Raw genomic sequence first — 21916 nt, forward strand, 5'->3', positions numbered from 1 at the left:
AGGCGTATGGTACAGCAAGAAAGAAAGGGCGCAGTCTGGAGTTGGCAGAAGAGAAGGGTATAGATAAGAAAGATTTTCCTGTTGAACGGAGTTCCTGGGGAGGGGGTTGGATGTGGAGGCACTTTGAGCAGAGAGTTCAGCATGGCAAAGAGATGGTGTGGGTGTAGTAGTCCATAGTCCATGCCTATTACCTTCTCTTTTGTACACTGTTCACCTATTACATGAATTAGTATGTTTGTGTCAACCCACCACAGCTATGCATGAACAGCACAAGCTAATTTACGTGTTATGCTTAACAAATTTATTAAGAGGGTCCATAAGTTGAAAAACCAAAATAAATCAGAATCAAAATATTTTCTGACATTATTTATTAACATTTATTTTAGAATTCTAATTCAGATTTTTGTTTTTCAGTGTTATGTGCCAAGAGCCTTGCAAAAAAAGATTTCTTTAGTAAGTAAATGCTACATTTTCTGACATAATCAGTTCACTTTCTACTACATTTATATGGTAAATAAGTATTTCAGCTGTAAGACCAATGGAAATGGAGATGGAATTATCCATTGATATGCTAATGGCTCCTTTAATATGAAGAAAAAGATTATGATGTGGATAATTGTGGAAATTAATGCCTTGGGCTAGATGCTCTAAAGTTGGCGATTGCTAAACCTGTTTTCACAGCTTTAGCGATGATCACTTTTACCGACCCAATGCACAAAACGGCCCACCGTGTGTTTTCCCCCACGATTGCCCATTTTCCAATCTGGCCATGCAAATTAGCTAAAGCCCCATGCAAAGCAGCCAAGCAATCAATGCACTAACGTCACATGGCTATTAAAAAATAAAAGTGGGGATTTAGCGATCAGAAAAAACAACTGGTGTAGGTAGACCTATCTGTAACTGTTACTGACAGACAGGTCAGCCTAGTTTTTTGTTTCTCTTTTTTTTTTTTCAATGGCACGGAGATTTTTGCATTTGTTACACATGCAAAATATCTGTCCCATTAATAAAAAAATAAATAGAAAATGTCCCCTAGCGCTGATTACGGCCCTCCCCGATGACCCCCGACAAACATTGCATGAGAAAAAATTGGCAGGAGGGTGCCCACTCCCTCCTGTCACATAGAAAATCCTTGAGCCAGGCACCCCCAAGCCACTGCCCCCCAAACCCAAACAAAAATGACAAGATGGGTGCCCTCCCCAATCCCGAACCTGCCCTGTATCTTTTTAAAAAGTTGGAAGCAGGAAACCCGCTCTGAGGCTCTTGCTTTGGGCCCTCCAGTCCTAAATGAAGGGCCTTTCCCTCCCCGGTGCATCATGTGATGCATGGGAGGGGCCAAAGGCCCTGATTGGTTCAGATGCCTAAGACCCTCCCAAGGGGTGGGGCCTTAGGCACATCCCTCTGTATTCCTGTATTCTCTCTCCTCTACTATTCAATTTAGCTCTTGAACCTTTAGCTATTGCTATTAGAAGAACTGTAGATTCAATACCGAACTTGTTAGATTGCATCAATGAGTTCTCAAAAATTTCAGGCTATAAAATTAACTGGAGTAAATCATCACTCTTGCCCTTAACTCCAAAGGTATTAAAGCATCATATCTCTCAATTTTCCTTTAAATGGGAACCTGAAAAGATTAAGGGGTCCTTTTATCAAGCTGCGGTAGGGGTTTAACGCGTGTAATACCATAGAAATATAGAAAATGACGGCAGAAAAGGGCTACAGCCCATCAAGTCTGCCCTCTCTGCTTACCCACCCCCTGTCTGTGCCCTAATGACCCAATTTCCTTATCTTGACCCTCGTAGGGATCCCACATGGGTATCCCATTTATTCTTACCGCACGTTAAACCGCCTGCTGCGCTAGCCACTAATGCCTGCATTGAGCAGGTGTTAGTTTTTTAGCTGGCCACGGGGGTTAGCGCGTGATGAAATGTCTGACGCACTAACCCCGCTAGCACGGCTTGATAAAAGGAGCCCTAAGTATTTAGGAATATGGTACAGTTCAACAATAGATAAACCTATAACCTTGAATTCTAATTTTATTATAGAATTAATAACATCTACTCTGGAATCCTGATCTCCGCTCTTTCTTTCTTGGTGGGGTAGAGTTGAGGTCATTAAAATGGTTTTAGCCCCCAAAATTAATTACATTCTTAGTATGGTACCATTTTCATTTTCATCTTTCCTATATAAAAAAGTTGACAGCCTAATTAGTAAGTTTATTTGGAGATCAAAACCGCTACGAATTGCAAGTCATAAGTTAAAATTACTTAAATTAAGAGGAGGCCTAAATCTACCAGACTTTAAGAGATACCATTTATATTTCAGATTGGCCCAAGGTTTAATGTGGTTCCAGGTCTTTTGATAACTGGAACAGTCCTAGATGGCTGTCTTGGAATAATATAGTTTTAATGATTGTATAGAAAGATGGGAGGGGGGAGGGTTTTTAATTAATTTACATATTAAGAATATAATGTATGATGTTCAAGTGTTATATGATAGTATTTCATGTTGTTCTTTTTGTGCACTTGATGTAAGTTTGAAAAAGAATAAAGAAATTAAAAAAAAAAAAAAGAAAAAAATCTTAATATCTCCAATCCCTATATGTTTGCTATCATTTATGGACAAATATCCTTTTAAGGCCACTTTAAGATTACTTAAAGCCACTTTCATTAGCATTTCTACATTCCATAGAGCTATTAATGAAGAACTCTTTGAAAGGAGGCACGTTCCTCTATGGTTCAACAGTGCTACTGATATCCAAATTCCGGCCAAATTAAGAAAAATTATGTCAATCAAAAGATATTTGGCCCCTCTCACATCTTACCAGCAATGGGGGACTATTTCTATAGGTGAAGTTGAACATATTCTAGATCACAGGTGTCAAACTCAAGGCCTGTGGTCCAAATCCGGCCCACTTGGTCATTTTATGTGGCCCGCGGTCCAATGCCCCCAGTTTTACCTAGTGGCTGGCTCCCTCTTCCTCACATCCGTAATGTGCATGGAGCCGCGTGCAGCGGCTCCTTGCGCGTTCCACACCTCATCCAGAAGCATTTCCTCTGACGTTGCGATGTCGGAGAGAAGGCTTCCGGTTCAGATGTGGCTCTGTGCACACTACGGCTGTGAGGAGGAGGGAGCAGGCCACAAGATGACACCGGGGGGCATCGGACTGCGGGCCGCATAAAACGGCCAGGTTGGAGCCGGCCAGAAGGTTAGACACCCGTAGGAGGGAGACTCAGCATGGAGGGAGGGAGCCAATAAAGGTAGTGTTTAAATTGTGTCAATTTTAAGCATTTTAATCTGCTGTCTATCTTTTGCACTGCTCAGGAAGAAATACATTTGTTTCTTTTTCTCTGGGGGTTGTACTGCATGCAGAATCTTGAATTGTAGGGCGATTTTTTTTAATATAGTAGTACTTTTAGGTTTTGGTCCCATATTTGCATAGGGGTTATCTGTGTTCTGGTAGGAATGAATGTTGAGAAGCATACAGTGTGTTTTGTGCAGTTTAATTTTGTGGTTAACCATTACCATTATGTGTTAATAAGATTATATTGTATGTGTACGTATGAAAAATGAATGGAATAAATGGTGTTATAATTAGTGGTCTGGGGCGGAGATTGGGTGGGGTCTGGCCCGTGACTTAGCCTGTGTTTTGGATTTCGGCCCCTTAATGTGATTGAGTTTGACACCCCTGTTCTAGATTATCACAATATAGATACCAATTTATAGCAGAGGATCTTAGATCCACTTAAGTCTTTATTATCTAAGTATAAGGACTCTGGTCTAACTAATTTCTCAAAGACTATAGACCCTTTATCAGGAAACAAGAGCATCAAAACTATATAAAATCTTAAGAGAGTGTGAGGGAGAAAAATATATTTTCTTCGATAATATGTGAGCAACAGATCTAAATGAAAATCCAAGAGTAATAGGAAATCCTTCTGGGCATTCTCATCTAGACCTACTGTGTCTGCATCCATATGCCAGTCTACATTTTTCATTATGCATAAAGCTTACTGGACCCCTGCTAAAATGGCACATGTGACTTCAGAGCTCTGTTGGTCATGCCAACAGCAACCTGAGACTCTAATACACCTCTTATAAGAATGCCCTAACTTACAAGTTTACTGGTCAGACATTAGTCCAAAATCTGCTCAATTTTAAACATGAATATTAATGAGTTGCCCATGTCATATAAATCAATCATATTGCGTTCCTCTAATCCAGATATATCAATACCACAGTTATATAAAAAAATATTTGATTTCATGATTGCCTTAGCTATCCATCATATTGTTTCCAATTGGAAAGACAATTCGAAGCTTAATTTTTACGAATGGTGGAATCACCTTTGTGTCATCAGAAAGTATGAGGAAATAATAACATTCAAACAAAATAACATAGCCAGATTCACAAAAATTTGGACCCCTCTTGATGAATATGTAAGGACTCGTGTAAATCCCAATTAACTTTACTTTGTATATTAACTATACTATATTTTGCATATTATTATGTATATTTTGGTATCTGCAGCTTATTGTTTTGTTTTGTTCTTATACTTTTGTATTTGTAAAATTTCAATTAAAAAATAAAAGCCCTAACAGCAGTGACAAGAGGCTGCTTCCCCTGTCACTGCTGTTGGGACTCTACGCATTGATCGATCACATTTGCATGCAAACTTGATAATGCATCGATCGCTACTTTAGAACTGGCCAACAGCGATCCATTTGGTATCTTTAGTGCATCTAGCCCTTATGGCCTCTTTTACAAAGCCACGTGGCAACAGCCCCGAAGCCCTTTAAATCTATGGGCTTTGGGGCTGTTAGCGCAGCCACTTAGTGCGGCTTTGTAAAAGAGGCCGTTAGTGTTTCACAATTGTTATTCATAGCAGAATGTTAGATGGAATGTCCCTCCCTAAAGTAGCATTAGAATAATGCTGTTTGGGGTGACTTCAGTCTTAGAATCGCGGTCATTTTCAGGATTTGATAGATACATGTCAAACAATTGTATCAATTTTGTATCTGGTTCTCTGCCATATAATGTCAAAATAAGAATACCCTTTTAACATAATTGTTAGGGGTTTTTTTTGTGTGTGTGTGTGTATGCGCAAATGTAGGGGAAAAAAAGCAAACAGGCTGAGAGATGTGTTGGAAATAATGCAAAAATATGTTTACGATATTCTGTAAGTACTAATTTTCTTTTTTTTCTTTTTACAGGATTACCTGATCCATTTGCAAAAATAGTAGTGGATGGGTCTGGTCAATGTCATTCAACTGACACCGTGAAAAATACATTAGACCCAAAGTGGAATCAACATTATGACCTGTAAGTTCTTTGATATATTATGTGGAACATTTGTTATAGTAGAACTAGTGTGCTCAATATTCTTTAAATTTTAGATATTTGATGCATTTGCTTTTATCATGATTTATAAATGTCATGCTATGCTTGTATGCACATGAAAGGGCATGCTCTGTTTTTGACTATATTTTTAATGCCTCAGATGAAAAGATCTAAAATTTAGCAGTAGTTCTGATTAAGGATCTTCAAACAATTTTGGAAAGGGCCCCCAGAATGGAGCAGCTGCAAATGCCTCTCACCCCTTAATTTTTTGAGTTTGCCTGTACTGCAGTAGGTTCTTGGGCAGACAGAATGACACTGGATTAAAAGAATAATATATTGTGGCAAACTGTAAGACTTGTTGAAAACAATTTGGTCTTGGAATCCATGGGAATTGTGTTTTATAGTTCTAGTCTGATATTTGCCCATTTATAGATAAGCATGTAAAACTTTTAAATTCAGGCTTCAAGTTCTATGATTACATAACATCTTGGAATAATTTTTATCCATCATACAACTAACTGGAAAGTTAAGGATTCAGGGGCAAAGTTCCCAGAATACCACTCTTCAAAACTGTTATAAAAGGTATCCAAGGACTCAGTACATAAGGTTTCAAAGTTCAAGGTTTTATTAAAATTTGATTTAATCGCTTATCTAATTTCTAAGCGAGTTTACAATATATATATATATAATATATAATATATATTATATATATATAAAAAAGAGCATGATCAACTTTAAACTTGATATTGGGAAAGGGAAACGTACCAAAACCTTAACCACGACCTTAAACTTTAAAAAGGGTAAATACAATAGCATGAGAGCCATGGTGAAACAACGGCTCAAAAATAAGGTGGACAAAGTTAAAACGGTAGATCAGGCATGGTCCCTACTGAAAAATGCTATTACTGGCTTACTAGACAGGTGAAGGAAGCCATAAAAGAAAAGAAGGACGCTTTTAAAAAATGGAAACGCAGGAAAACAACCAAAGCTTGGAACAAACATAAAGATGATCAGAAGAAATGTCACAATGCGGTGAGGGATGCCAAAAAGGACTATGAGGAGAAAATAGCGCAAGAGGCCAAAAACTTCAAACCCTTCTTTAGATACGTAAAAGGGAAAAAACCCGCAAAAGAGGCGGTGGGACCGCTGGATGACCAGGGAAGAAAAGGGTACATCAAGGAAGACAAACAAATTGCAGACAGACTAAATTCCTTCTTTGCGTCTGTCTTTACGAAGGAGGACACCGCAACAATGCCAGAAGCAGTGGAAGTGTTTAAAGGAGTAATAGAAGACAGCCTCACCACAGTAGAAGTGGACTTGGACCAAATATACTACCAGATCGACAAACTTAAAAGTGACAAATCCCCAGGACCGGATGGAATTCACTTGAGAGTCTTAAAAGAACTGAAGGTTGAAATCGGAGAACTACCGTATTTTCACGCATATAATGCGCGCGTTATACGTGTTTTTACAAACTGTGCATAACCTTGCGCGGTATACGCGTGAGTGCGTTGCACAAAATTTTTTTTACATAGTTCCCCCCCGACGTCCGATTCACCCCACCCCCCCGCAGGACCACTTGCACCCCCACCCCGAAGGACCGCTCGCACGCACTCCCACCCGCACCCCCACCCTGAAGGACCACTCGCACGCACTCCCGTCCTCTTTCCCCAGCCAACCGCGGCACCCCTGACACGATCGGGGCAAGAGGGAGCTCAAGCCCTCTTGCCCCAGCCAACCGCGGCACCCCCGACACGATCGGAGCAAGAGGGAGCTCAAGCCCTCTTGCCCCCCCCCCGATACGATCGGGGCAAAAGGGAGCCCAAGCCCTCTTGCCCCGCCGACTCCCCAACTCCCCGACAATATCGGGCCAGGAGGGAGCCCAAACCCTCCTGGCCACGGCGACCCCCACCCTGCACTACATTACGGGCAGGAGGGATCCCAGGCCCTCCTGCCCTCGACGCATACCCCCCTCCCCCCAACGACCGCCCTGCCCCAAGAACCTCCGACCGCCCCTCCAGCCGACCCGCGACCCCCCTGGCCGACCCCCACGACACCCCCACCCCCCTTCCCCGTACCTTTATGTAGTTGGCCGGACAGACGGGAGCCAAACCCGCCTGTCCGGCAGGCAGCCAACGACGGAATGAGGCCGGATTGGCCCATCCGTCCCAAAGCTCCGCCTACTGGTGGGGCCTAAGGCGCCTGAGCCAATCAGAATAGGCCCGGGAGCCTTAGGTCCCTCCTGGGGGCGGGGCCTTGGGCACATGGTCGGGTTGGGCCCATGTGCCTCAGGCCCCGCCCCCAGGAGGGACCTAAGGCTCCCGGGCCTATTCTGATTGGCCCAGGCGCCTTAGGCCCCACCAGTAGGCGGAGCTTTGGAACGGATGGGCCAATCCGGCCTCATTCCATCGTTGGCTGCCTGCCGGACAGGTGGGTTTGTCTCCCGTCTGTCCGGCCAACTACACAAAGGTACGGGGAAGGCGGGTGGGGGTGTCGTGGGGGTCGGCCAGGGGGGGTCGCTGGTCGGCTGTGGGGGCGGTCGGAGGTTCTTGGGGGGGACGGTCGTTGGGGGGAGGGGGGGTTTGCGTCGAGGGCAGGAGGGCCTGGGATCCCTCCTGCCCGTAATGTAGTGCGGGGTGGGGGTAGGGGGTCGCCGTGGCCAGGAGGGTTTGGGCTCCCTCCTGGCCCGATATTGTCGGGGAGTTGGGGAATCGACGGGGCAAGAGGGCTTGGGCTCCCTTTTGCCGCGATCGTGTCGGGGGGGCAAGAGGGCTTGAGCTCCCTCTTGCCCCGATCGTGTCGGGGGTGCCGCGGTTGGCTGGGGCAAGAGGGCTTGAGCTCCCTCTTGCCCCGATCATGTCGGGGGTGCCGCGGTTGGCTGGGGCAAGAGGATGGGAGTGCGTGCGAGCGGTCCTTCGGAGTGGGGGTGCAAGCGGTCCTGCGTTGGGGTGAATCGGACATCGGGGGGGGGATCAGGTTTTCAGGGTGGGGACAGGACTTCAAGGGGGAGAGGAGAGTCGGGGTGGCGAAAGGAGAGTCGGGCGGCGACGGGAGAGTCGGGCAGCATGCGCTGTATACGGGTGTGCGCGGTATATAAAAATTTTTGTACATAGATTTGTGTTTTCCGCGCGCTATACCCGTGTGCGCGTTTTACACGGGTGCGCGTTATCTACGTGAAAATACGGTACTGCAAAACCTTGCCAACCTGTCAATTAGAACTGGACAGATATCGGATGACTGGAAGATAGCGAATATCACGCCAATTTTCAAAAAAGGATCAAGAGGAGAACTGGGCAAATACAGACCTGTGAGTCTTATGTCTGTTCCTGGAAAGATGGTTGAAGCACTGATTAAGGATAGCATAGTCCGGCACTTGGATACACACGACCTGATGAGAGCTAGACAACATGGTTTCAGGAAAGGGAAATCATGTTTGACGAATTTACTTCAATTTTTTGAGATTGTGAACAAACAAATTGATATTGGAGAACCAGTGGACATAATATTCTTGGACTTCCAGAAAGCGTTCGACAAGGTTCCACATGAAAGACTTCTCAGGAAACTACAAAGCCATGGAATAGAGGGGGATATACAAAGATGGATAGGCAAATGGCTGGAGAACAGAAAGCAGAGAGTGGGCATAAATGGGAATTTCTCACATTGGGAGAAGTGACTAGCGGTGTACCCCAGGGCTCGGTACTTGGGCCAATCTTATTTAATATTTTCATCAGTGACCTAGAGGAAGGAACATCCAGTGAGATCATCAAGTTTGCAGGCGACACAAAGCTATGCCGGGCAATCAGATCGCAGAAAGATAGCGAGGAACTCCAGAGCGACTTGTGTCAGTTAGAGAAATGGGCAGAGAAATGGCAGATGAAGTTTAATGTGGAAAAGTGCAAAGTAATGCATTTAGGCAGAAAGAACAAGGAATACGAGTATAGAATGTCAGGAGCAACTCTGGGTAAGAGCGAACAAGAAAAGGACCTGGGCATACTGATAGATAGGACCCTGAAACTGTCGGCACAATGCACGGTGGCGGCAAAGAAAGCAAATAGAATATTAGGCATGATAAAGAAGGGAATCGCGAGTAGATCGGAGAGGGTTATAATGCCGCTTTATAGAGCAATGGTCAGACCACACTTGGAATACTGTGTCCAACATTGGTTTCCCAACCTAAAGAAGGATATAAAACTGCTGGAGAGAGTGCAGAGACGAGCAATAAAGCTAGTAAAAGGTATGGAGAAACTGGAATACAAGGAACGACTTAAGAGACTGGGATTGTTCTCCCTTGAGAAAAGGAGACTGTGAAAGGATATGATCAAGACCTTCAAAATACTGAAATGAATTGACAAAATAGAGCAGGAAAAAAAAATTATTTACAATGTCCAATTTGACACGAACAAGAGGACACGGAATGAAGCTAAAGGGGGACAAGTCTTGGACAAATGGAAGTTCTGCTTCACACAAAGAATGGTTGACACTTGGAATGCTCTCCCAGAGGAGGTTATAGTGTAAGCGACCGTCCTAGGATATAAAAGCAAACTAGATGCACATCTCCTTACGAGAGGCATAGAGGGATATGGGTGACTAAAAATTACGCCAGGTGTACACCTGGCTGGGCCTCCGCGTGTGCTGATCACTGGACTTGATAGACTGAAGGTCTGATCTGGAGATGGTGCTTCTTATGTTCCTATGTTCTTAACATAATAAAAATGCCATTAACAATACCACTAATACTTTCAAAAAGAAAACAATTACAAAGAAACATCAACTAATAATTGGCATATTAAAAAGGGATAAATGAGACAGACAGACGGGAGACAAAAGGAAATAGGGTTAGAAATACAATTTGGATAGGAACAAAAGACAAATAAGGAAAAAAACCCAAAAAGAAAGGGCTCGTTGCTGCTTAATTCTCAAAGAGAGTTAAAAAGGATATTGTAACATTTAAATCAAATGTTAAAAGCTTCTTTAAATAAATGACTCTTGAGTAGGCTTTTGAAACGTTCGAGATTAGCTTCTTCTCTAAGAGCTGATAGGGTATTCCAAAGTTGAGGGTCATAACCTTCAAAAAAATTAATTGAAGTCTGAAAACCTAACTGTTACAAGGTGTTACTTAAGAATATGAATGTAACCAGGTCCTTGTGCATCATAGTTTTTGAAAAATCTAAGCATTTTTATATAGGTAATGGAACATGAATTTTAGTATTGTACTGTTTTGATATTCATGGCATTCTTTATTTCAGGTAATGTTCTGCACTGTTATGGCTATAATCACAACTGAATGGATACTGTGATCTATAGACCTATGTGACCTTTTTGATACTGCAGCATTAACATGGTTGTTTGCAGTCTGATCATTCTGGCCTAGATGTACCATCTTCCTTTCATCTTCCAGCTCAATTGGAACCTTACCTTTCTTGGGCAAAGGCACCATGAGCCTTTATTCAACTACCAGAAGGGGGTTCTAGTTTAGAAATCCACCTCTTAGCCCAGCCATTGACGTGTCAGTTCTTGGTCAAGGCCACAGATTGTGGTTTCTTCAAGATGTCAGTAGGATGTGCATTCCAGGTTTGGATGGGCATTAACTGCTGAACAGTAACCAAGACTTTCTCTGTCAGGGTCTTTGCTGGCTTCCTCTGTAGCAACCCCAGACCCTGCCAGCCTGGACATTTGGCCCTGGTTTTCTGCATGACTCTGCATGTTATGGCTGCTGAGACACTGGATTGACACAGACATGATTTTAAATATGACTTCTTTATCATCTTTGCCATACAAGTCTGAACAGGTAGTAGGAAAGGGCCACAACTCATTTACCCAAGCTGGTATGGCAGGGCTCAAGGAAACAAAATTAACAGGTATGACTAAATTTCACCTTTCTTGTCCTTGCCACATTCATCTGGGCAAATGGGTTGTCCCCTTGCTACTACACTTCCCCCCTCCCCATTCACGGTTTCGACACTCGCGATTTCACATATTCATGATTTTTTTTTGGGGGGGGACCCCCCTATAGTTTAGCATTCTCCCGCCTCTCTCCAGCCTTTCTCCCGGCATTACGGCCTTACCTGGTGGTCTAGCGGGCTTTCGGGACAGGAGCGATCTTCCTACGCTCCTGCCCCGTGTAGATCGTCAATAAGAAATGGCTGCTGTGAGCTCCCGTCGAAGTCTCAAGAGACTGCGGGAACTCTCGGCAGTCATTTCCTATTGGCGATCTGCACGGGGCAGGAGCGTAGGAAGATCGCTCCTGCCCCGAAAGCCTGCTAGACCACCAGGTGATGCCAGGGGGAAGGCGGGAGGGAGGCGGGGGTGGGTCAGAGCCGGACGAGAAGATATTTGCGGTTTTTCTCAATTCACGGTCCGGCTCTGCCTTTATCTCCCCCCGAATACCGGGGGAGAAGTGTATTTGTTCAGACTGGTTTGGCAGGACTTGGGAAAAGGAAATTCACAGGTATGACTACATTTTACCTTACTAGTTTGAAGGATTTTTGTGTGTCTCAGAGAAGGAAATGATATACCACAAAAAATTATATTTTTTCCCCTTTTCATTTGCAATTTTTAGGTATGTTGGCAAAACAGATTCTATCACCATTAGTATATGGAACCATAAGAAGATACACAAAAAACAGGGGGCTGGCTTCCTGGGGTGTGTGCGACTCCTCTCCAATGCTGTCAGTAGGCTGAAAGACACTGGATGTAAGAAGAGTTTGCCGTTTATGTTCAGCTGTGGTGAAATCTATGAAATTCAGTGCAAGTTTGTCTCTTGTTTTTCCATTTTGCATATTTCTTTACTTTACAGTACATGAAGTACTTTTTGGCTTATTCCTTTGAATTATGTAAATTAATATTTAGCCCGAGCTGTAAAAATTCCAAACATTGTAAGCTGTCAACTGTGAGCACCACTGCCTAGTCAATTGTCTTTATCGTTGGTGTTAATCTTTCTTTTGAGAGTTCCTGATCTTTTTTGAGTGCTTTTAAAAAGTATTTTTGTATGTATTTTGGAGCTTTTATCAAGTAGTTAAGTTAACATGTTGGATACCTAGAAATAAGATTACTGAGTAACGTATAAGAAACCTTTTTAGGAGACTAGTTTTGAGTGATGTTCCCTGCATCAAATGGCACTTTTTCACTGACCTGCTGAAATGAGCCTAATAAAAAGGCATTCACCTGCAACTTATTGGTGTTTTTGTAGAGACCTTTTGTGTAATCAGTGAATTCCAGTATATTTTTGACACTTATATTATTATTCTAATGCTATTACTTGTCCTTCCTTCCAAAGGAAACAGGGTAAAGTTGATGGGACTTGCATACCACAGTTTCTCTGTGTGGTTTACATAATCAGAGTAGTTTATATATTTTAGACGGGTACTTATTTTGTACCTGGGGCAATGAAGTGTTAAATGACTTGTCCAGAGTCACAAACAGGTGCAGTTGGAATTGAACTCTCAATCTCAGGGTGCCAGGACAGCTGCTGTAACGACCAGATCACTTCTCCAAGGCGTATAAGTGTCAGTTCCACCCCTGGGAACATCTATACGTAGATGATAGAAAATGCACATATATGCCATCTTAAAAATGAGTGGAGATATGATAAAGGTTTATAAAATACTGAGTGGAGAGGAATGGCTAGATGGGGGGCATGCAGTGAAGCTACTAACAAATTGGAGAAAATATTTCTTCATTCAACATGTAATTAAATGCTGGAATTTGTTGCCAGAAAATGTGATAAAAACAGCAGGATTTAAAAAAGGTTTGGACAAGTTCTTATAAGAATAGTCCATAAGTCATTATTAAGATGGACTTGGGAAAATCCACTGTTTAATTCTAGGATAAGCAGCATACTTGTTGAACTCTTTTGGGATCTTGCCAAAAGACCTTGACTTGGATTGGCCTTTGTGAAAACAGGGTACTGGACATAATGGACCTTCGATCTACCCCAGTATGTTCTTATTATCCTTGTTTTTGCAGCTATGGAATTGGCTGGCCTCTCTCTGCTTTTTGGTAGGCTGATCGGGAATCGTAGAAAGCTAAAAATGTCTTGGTACTGACTTGACAGTTAAGTTCTGTTGAACTTGAGGTTATTTGAGGCAATGGTATAGTTAGTTTATTTATTCTATGTACTGAATGTCCAACGGGGACCATTAAAATTTACTACATTAAAATGTTAGATTGGGAGATATTAAATAGAATTTCCTTTTCATCCTGATAGACCAGTCCTAATGAAAGGTTGTGCTCTATCAGCAGATGGATGTAGAGAAACAGAGCTCCTCCAGTGACATTGCCAGGATAAAAACTGGACCTCCAGTGGTAGCTACCCTTCACAACGAGCTCTTTTGGCATTAGTATACTGAAGTTTTTCAAACTGCACCAAACTTTATATCAGTAATGTGCGAAAGAGGAACTAGAACTAATACACTTCTCCCTCCATATTCGCAGTTTCAGCAGTCGCGGTTTCGATTATTCACAGTTTTTAGCTTGCTGGCTCCTTCCCCCCAAATTACATCAGTTTGCATAGAGAAACTGCTGATTCCAAGTGTTTACAGAGAAAATCGCTGATTCCCAGCACTTTCTTCACTGTGTTTTGCCTCTCCTTCAGGAACAGGCCAGGTCTCCCACCATGTTATTCGCGGTTTCACCATATTCACGATGGCTCTTAATAGAAAACAGCGAATAACATATGAAAAAGTTATTTGCGTTTTTTCTGTATTTGCAGTTCTATTAATCCCCTATCACAGTGAATACGGAGGGAGAAGTGTAGTTATGCGATACAGGGTTCCGCGTTAGGCGTCACTGCCTAGGAAAAGGATCTAGGTGTCATTGTTGAGGATACATTGAAACCCTCAGCTCAATGTGTGGCAGCTAAGAAGGCAAATAGAATGCTACGAATTATCAGGAAAGGAATGGAAAACAAAGATGAAAACGTTACAATACCCTAGTATTGCTCTATGATATGGCTGCACCTCAAATACTGTGTGCAATTCTGGTCACCATAGCTCAAAAATTAGAAAAAGTACAGATAATAATAATATAATAATAATAACTTTATTTTTGTATACCGCCATACCCAAGGAGTTCTAGGCGGTTTACATTTGATTAACAAAAAAATTACAAGTATTTTAAAAACAGTTGAACACTATTAGAAGCAAGCAATGAATTACAAGTGATAAGACTACATAATACCATGAGAAATGTCCAGATAACTCTTTATGTATTCCTAAATGTCCAAATAACTCCTTATGTAATCCGCCTTGAACCGCAAGGTAATGGCGGAATAGAAATCACTAACGTAATGTAATAAGGGTGATGAAAAAGATAAAAGGGATGGGGCGACTTCCCTATGAGGAAAGGCTAAAGCGGCTAGGGCTCTTCAGCTTGGAGAAGAGACTACTGAAGGGTGATATGATAGACGTTTATAAAATATTGAATGGAGTAGAAAAAGTAGATGTAAATTTCTTGTTTATGCTTTCCAAAAATATTAGGACTAAGGGGCATGTGATGAAGCTTCTAAGCCAGGGGTGTCCAATGCTGGTCCTCGAGGGCCGCAATCCAGTCGGGTTTTCAGGATTTCCCCAATGAATATGCATGAGATCTATTAGCATACAATGAAAGCAGTGCATGCAAATAGACCTCATGTATATTCATTGGGGAAATCCTGAAAATCCGACTGGACTGCGGCCCTCGAGGACCGACATTGGACACCCCTGTTCTAAGCAATCGATTTAAAACAAACTGGAGAAAATATTTCTTCACTCAATGGGTAATTAAACTCTGGAATTCATTGCCAGAGAATTCTGTGACATCATTTAGCTTAGCAGAGTTTTTAAAAAAAGTTTGGATAATTTGCTAAAAGAAGTCCATAGGCCATTATTGAGATGACTTGGGGAAAGCCACTCCTTATTCCTAGGATAAGCAGCATAAAATCTCTTTTGCTATAGTACTTGGGATCTACAGTAGCTAGGTACTTGGGACCTGGGTTGGCCACTGGCCTCTGTTGGAAACACGATACTGGACTTTATGGACCTTCAGTCTGTCCCATTATGACAATTCTTTTGTTCTTATGATGTCACTGGAAGAGTTCAGTTTCAATGCCTCCAGTGGTGGTGATGGTGGAGGAGACACAACCTATTTGTCTGGTCATAGGAGGATTCAAAGAGAGGAATTTTATGGGTATAAATTTTCCCATAAATTTAACATAGAAATTGTTCCTCCTTAAATCCAAAGGGGGGAGACATACAGCCATTTTTCCCCATCCTGTTTTCAGCTTACATTTAGTCAAGTTTTGGTGTTATAAGCATATTTACTAGTAAATGACAATTTGGTTCAGATTATGATGTTTAATTTCTAATATGATCATTATTTACAGACCAACGTTTGGATCTATGCAAATTAAACCCCACAGATAGTGATGCTGTGCGAGGCCAAATAGTAGGTGAGGACTTTTTTGTCTACTTATGAAATGATCAGGCTCACAAAGTACTACTTAATGTGTTTTGAACAACAATAAAAATATGTTTAAAAAATGTGATTTCTTATGCAACAGATTGAGATATATGCTGACTTTACCTAATGTTTCAGGCTACTCCTCACTTAATGACAGAGTTCCGTTCTTACAATTTGGTTATTAAGCGAATTGTTTAAGTGAGGAATGTCTTAAATCTTGTTCCCCATTCACCTCTGGGATCCCTCCACACCTTACCTTAAAGCCTTGGTGGTCTAGCGGTGGAGTGAGGCAGGAGTGATTTTCCTATGCTCCTGCCTCTTGAAAGCTGCGATCAAAAATGGCTGCCATTAGTTCCCATGGCAGTCTCACAAGACCACAGGAATTCACGAGACGGCTTTAGGAACTTGTGGCATCCATTTTTGATCGCAGCTATGGGGAAGGAGTGTAGAAAAATCACTTCTGTCGTGCTTCACCTCTAGGACACCGTGCTGCCAACTGGGTTGGAGAGCTGATCTTAAGTCTGGGTGGTCGTTAACGGGGTAGGTTGGCGAGTGAGGAGTAACTGTATATGTGAAGAACATAGTCCAGTACCCGAGTGCTGGGAACCCGAAAGACTGGCATTTCCACATACCATTGCTTGCTCTTGCAGTAGCTCACGCTCATTCTCTACCTCGTCACTGGCAGAGCATTTATCTTTAATCAATTGCCGAGAAAGTGCTGCATAACTTGTAACAGTAGCAGTGAGCCACAAATAATGCCGTTGGCATGTCTGTGCTTGCTCATAGCATCCATCCAGTGCGAGAGCAATTGACAGGCCGTATATACTAAGGTTGATTTGTACCAGGCAATAGGAAGAGTCAGTGGGCCCTCTGCTCTATTAACTATCATAATAATTCTGTAAATCTCAGAATAAAATGGTTCTTTAGACACTTGCCTTCAGTGTGATTCCCTTGATGCATTAATGCTTCTGTTTCTAAGAAATTCATATAGGGAAGACAAGACGCAGAAAGAAAATGTTTTCATTGTGAAGGAAAATATTGTATAAAAAATATATTCCTCTCCGCTGAAAACTGAAGGGCTATGACGGTAATGGTGATTTTTAGGAAACGTTATCATGTCATGTCTTAACTTACTTTGACAAGTTTTATCTATTCTGCCTTTACCTAAATAGTTCAAGGATGGATAACAGAAATAAATTAAACCAGACCAATTTGTCTGGGAATTACAGATTTAAAACATAAAACTCACATAGCATAATTAAGCCCAGTTTAAATTGATCATGATGGAAACGGGAAAAGATTTTAAAAGTTTCTGAACCGAAGATAATGCCCACAGACGTGCAGTCCCAAAGGAAGTTGGTTCCAAAAACTAACCAGTTGATACTGAATTGACAAAGAAAATTGTCTAATAGACTTTACGTTCTAAGCTGCAGGAAATTTCAATGGAAAAGAATTTCTCATTTGATATTTAGAAAGGTTACATACAATAAGGACACTAGTTTTGTCAGACACAAGCTCTATCTACTGTAGTGCTTTCTAGCCCCTGTATCCTCAAACCTGATCAGTGTCTGTTCCAGTTTCGACCAGGACTTGCTCTCAGTATCTTTCAGGAAAAGTATTTAGGAACTCATTTCTGAGTACAGGTGTAGTCGCACATTCCGTTCCTCCTCGCTGCATAAGTTCTAGAGTACATGAATCCATAGCCAGTGTGCAGACACAGATAGCCAGATGCTGCTTTGTGGAACACAAACATTGCGTCCTTTTTATCCTCCTTTAAGTCCTAACAGTGGCCTTTTTCAGTGTCTTGCTGTCTTATTTTGTATGAGTCCTTTCATTGCTCACACTACCTGCTCGTTAGAGTTTGGTACCACAGGTTTTAATCAACGAAAGTGTTCCTGGACTTGAAGAGGCTGGAAAACGCTGATCTGCTGTACATGTTCCTGCTTCTCTAAGCAGAATATCTTTCCTATGTTTAATAAAGGGGAGAGTAGAAGAAATATAGATATTTCCATTGGTAACACAATCAGATTTAACACATCTAACATGTATATTACTTCTTGTAGTGATGTATAAACTGTTTGTTTAATTGAAGCTTTCCCTTTTCTTTTTTTAGTCAGTTTACAGACGCGGGACCGAATAGGGACAGGAGGTTCTGTTGTCGATTGCAGGGGACTATTAGAAAATGAAGGGTATGTTTTCCAGCTTTCCATAGTACTCGTGGACTGAGATTCTTACTGTGCTCTATTTCCTATGAAGGAAAAATCTATTTCTTGCTTTTGTTTTTTAATTTGCTCATAAATGATCTTTGATACATAAATCTCATTGGTTTAAAAAAATACAGGGTAAAATGGATACGGTGTTCAAATACAAAACTATATAAGACTAAACATTTCTTCTACTCTTCTCTTTCTTCTTGATTTCTGCCCTTTTTACCTAGGGTTCTCAGAGTAGATTGCATCCTACAGGTTTTAAAATAAAATGAGGCTCTAATACAGTGGTCTCAAACTCAAACCGTTTGCAGGGCCACATTTTGGATTTGTAGGTATTTGGAGGGCCTCAGAATAAAGAGTTAATGTCTTATTAAAGAAACTATAAATAGGAACAAGACTTCTCAATATATAAATCAAATATTAAGGCTTGAATATCAATGTAGAAAATATAATGTACTTTTTCACATACACTCAGATTTGTGTAATCCAACCAAGAGCCGTAGCTCCTATAGTCGAACCCACCGTCCCATCACTGTGTATGACTTTGATGTGAAAAATAGTAAGTGAGGCTACATGCTCTACTGGTTTATAACTTAGTTCTCAATGGCAATAAGAGGAGAAAACAACCCCTCCACTTAGCTTTAAGATGAATTAGCAGGTCCTGACATGGGCCATGTAATGAACAATTAGAAGAGATCGTTTCAACTTATGAATACAAGTTGTCGTCCGATTCACACAGCACCCATCTCTCTGGCATTTGAAGTTTAACATTTCTTCTTTGGGTTCCTTGAAACAGACCCTCGAAACATGGCCCATGTCAGGACCTGCTAATTCATCTTAAAGCTAAGTGGAGGGGTTGTTTTCTCCTCTTATTGCCATTGAGAACTAAGTTATAAACCAGTAGAGCATGTAGCCTCACTTACTGTTTTTCACATCAAAGTCATACACAGTGATGGGACGGTGGGTTCGACTATAGGAGCTATGGCTCTTGGTTGGATTACACAAATCTGAGTGTATGTGAAAAAGTGCATTATTTTCTACATTGATATTCAAGCCTTAATATTTGATTTATATATTGAGAAGTCTTGTTCCTATTTATAGTTTTGTCATTGACTTTGACCTCTCACTTCTGTATATTTTTGTGAGCATTTTCCTCACTCCCTATAATTTTTGACTTATTAAAGAAACTAGTCATTAAGCCCATTACATTAACGGGTGCTAGAATATATGTATGCCTGTTTTTCTGTCTCTCTCCCTCCCACTGTCTCTCTCTCTCCCTGGCCCCCTTTCTCTGTCTTCCTGTCCCTGTGTCTTTCCTTCTTTCTTTCTGTCTCCCTCCCTCCTGATGTCTATCTGTCATTCATTCCCTGCATTTCCCTGTGCAGCAGCAGGTATTTCCCTTCCCCTCCAGGTCCCTATGCAGGAGTATCAGCATTTTCCCTCACCCCCCTTCCCTACTCTTAGCACGATGTAGCCTGCTCCAAGGGCCCCCCCTTCCCTTACCGTGTTTCCCGCAGGCAGGCCCAGCTTCTCCCTGCACATATCCTTTTTTGTTTCTATTTCCCTCCCTCGCGTGGCTGCCTGCCTGGTCCCATTGAGCGGCTTGCAGCTGGAGTCTCTTTCGGCGCTTCCCTGCCCGGCCCACGGTCTGGCCTGCTCCTGGCGAGTGTCGCAGCGGCTCCTATGATCCCCGCCAGCGTCGGAAGCCTTCTCCGACGCTGGTGCAGCTCATGAGAGGAGCCGACACCGCGATCTGGAGAGCAGGGAGTCCAACGCTGGCGGCAGGTAAGCAGTAAGGCTGGGGACTCACGCATGCGCACTCCTGCGGCCACGGACCTACATCTCACAGATCAGAGATCACGGAAGTACGCAGTTGAGTGCGCATGCGCGGCTAGGGTTTTATTATATAGGATGACAATTTTTGCATGAGATAAAACTCTATACAGTTTATAAATCTTTCCTTTTATCTAGGTCTTAATAATAATATTCTAATTTATAGCTAAAGAGACATATGATCAAGAAACTGTTTTATTTTACTTTTGTGATTATGATAAATATACCGAGGGCCTCAAAATAGTACCTGGCGGGCCGATGTGGCCCCCAGACCGCGGGGTTGAGACCACTGCTCTAATACAACAAAGATCGTAAGATATCACTGTGGTTTTACATAAATTTAGTACAGCATAACACTGTCAAAAACACAAATCCATAAATAACCCAAAAGAATGTAAGTGTCAGGATCCAGATTTAATATAATTTCTGAACCCATCTACAAATTGGCCAGGAAAAAAAATAAAAGGATTTGTGTATGTAGCAGTTCAGGCTGAGGAATCGGAATTTATGTATTTACATTTGGTAAGGTGATTTCTATCTGCTCTTTTAGACCAGTATATGAAGATTCTGGACCTGGGAGGCCCCTTAGCTGCTTTATGGAGGAACCAGCACCATACACAGATGGTACAGGAGCAGCTGGTGGAGGGAACTGTAGGTTTTTGGAATCACCTAGCCAAGAACAGAGACTTCAGGCACACAGACTTCGAAATCCTGAGGTCAGAGGGCATATTCAGACACCACAGAACAGACCATATGGTCATCAGTCACCTGACCTTCCGGAAGGATATGGTAAGAAGTGTCATGAAGCTTTTTAGGCATACATTTCACAGTGAAAACACTTGCTTGACCAAAATGTATTGTTTAATGCTTTCATGGTTGCTTTTTAGATAGGAGTTTACTTAGCATTAGAGAATGCAATGGGGGGGAAAAGTGCTTACTGCGGGCATGGGAACAAGGCCATCCACTGCCCCGTGGAGCAGTGAATGGCCTTGTCCCCGCAGTTAAGGGAAGGAAGGCGCGCGGTCCCCTCCCTCCGGCCAAATCTATCTCCCTCCCCCTTACCTTCACAACGCTTTCGTAAAAAACTTATTGAAGCTGGCGAAGCCTGCCTGCCTGCAGTTGTGTGTGTGTGTGTGTGGGTGGAAGCTTCTCTTCTGACGCAACATCAGAGGAGAAGCTTCCTTCTAGGCATTGTTACCTTGGAGGCATTGTTACAGCAATGATAGCACAGTATGACATTCCCCAAGCTTCACACAATTGGTCAAAGCAATATCTGACTTTCTATGATTTTTTTTTTTAATGTCACCCCTTCCCACCCCCACAGTATTTTTTCCCAGATAGTAATTGATATGTATACCAAGTTTGGTTGAAATCTGTCCATGTATTTTAGCCCGTTACCTTAACGGGTGCTAGAAAATATGTCTGTGTGTCTTTATTTCTGTCTCTCTCTCCCTCCCGCTGTCTTTCTTACTGTCTGTCTCTCTCCCTGGTCCCCTTTGTCTGTCTGTCTTTCTTTGTCTCTCCCTACCCCTGTGTCTTTCTTCTTTTCTTTCTATCTGTCTCTCTCCCTGCCTCCTATGCAGCAGCATTTCTCTCCCACCACTTCCCTGTGCAGCAGCCACTGCAGGATTCCCTCCCCCTCCATTTCCTTCCCCCCACACCACTTCCCTGTGCAGCAGCAGCGTTTCCCCTACTCCTACTCCCCCTTTCCCTTCCCGCGGTCTGGCTAGCTCCCTTAGTCCCTTACCACCCCCCCCTTCCCAACTAACCTTCCGATTCCAGCAGCGTCTGCAGCACTCTACACACTGCTGCTTCGGGACCTTCAGTAGAAGGCCCCAAAGCAGCGTGTATAGAGTGCTGCAGAAGCTGCTTGAATCGGAAGGTTTCAGGACCCGCAGCCCTTGCTGGACCTGAAGCGAGCTCTGGGGTTGTTTTGGGGTTTTTTTTTTACGCGGGCCCAGCCGGAGCAGGAGGAGAAGCCTGGGAGGCAGGGATTAAAGTCCGTTCTGGCCCCCGCTGACGTCGCCCTGACCAATTAACATCCTTCAGACTGCAAGAGCCGCCGCGTCCGACAGGCTCTGCGCCGCCGCGCACAT

The 21916-nt window shown here is 42.7% G+C and overlaps 1 protein-coding gene across 2 annotated transcripts in view; it reads left to right on the plus strand.

Moving 5' to 3' along the window:
• Positions 1-21916, plus strand: part of SMURF1 (SMAD specific E3 ubiquitin protein ligase 1) — a 131442-nt gene that overhangs the window by 45469 nt on the left and 64057 nt on the right. For both annotated transcript variants that reach the window (XM_033963567.1, XM_033963566.1), the window contains exons 2-7: positions 415-453; positions 5214-5322; positions 11900-12033; positions 15701-15766; positions 17891-17966; positions 20371-20609. In XM_033963567.1, coding sequence (XP_033819458.1) covers positions 415-453; positions 5214-5322; positions 11900-12033; positions 15701-15766; positions 17891-17966; positions 20371-20609 — 663 coding nt within the window. The remainder of the gene's footprint in view (positions 1-414; positions 454-5213; positions 5323-11899; positions 12034-15700; positions 15767-17890; positions 17967-20370; positions 20610-21916) is intronic.

The sequence above is a fragment of the Geotrypetes seraphini genome, chromosome 11, assembly GCF_902459505.1.
Source record: "Geotrypetes seraphini chromosome 11, aGeoSer1.1, whole genome shotgun sequence".
NCBI classification, from domain to species: domain Eukaryota; kingdom Metazoa; phylum Chordata; class Amphibia; order Gymnophiona; family Dermophiidae; genus Geotrypetes; species Geotrypetes seraphini.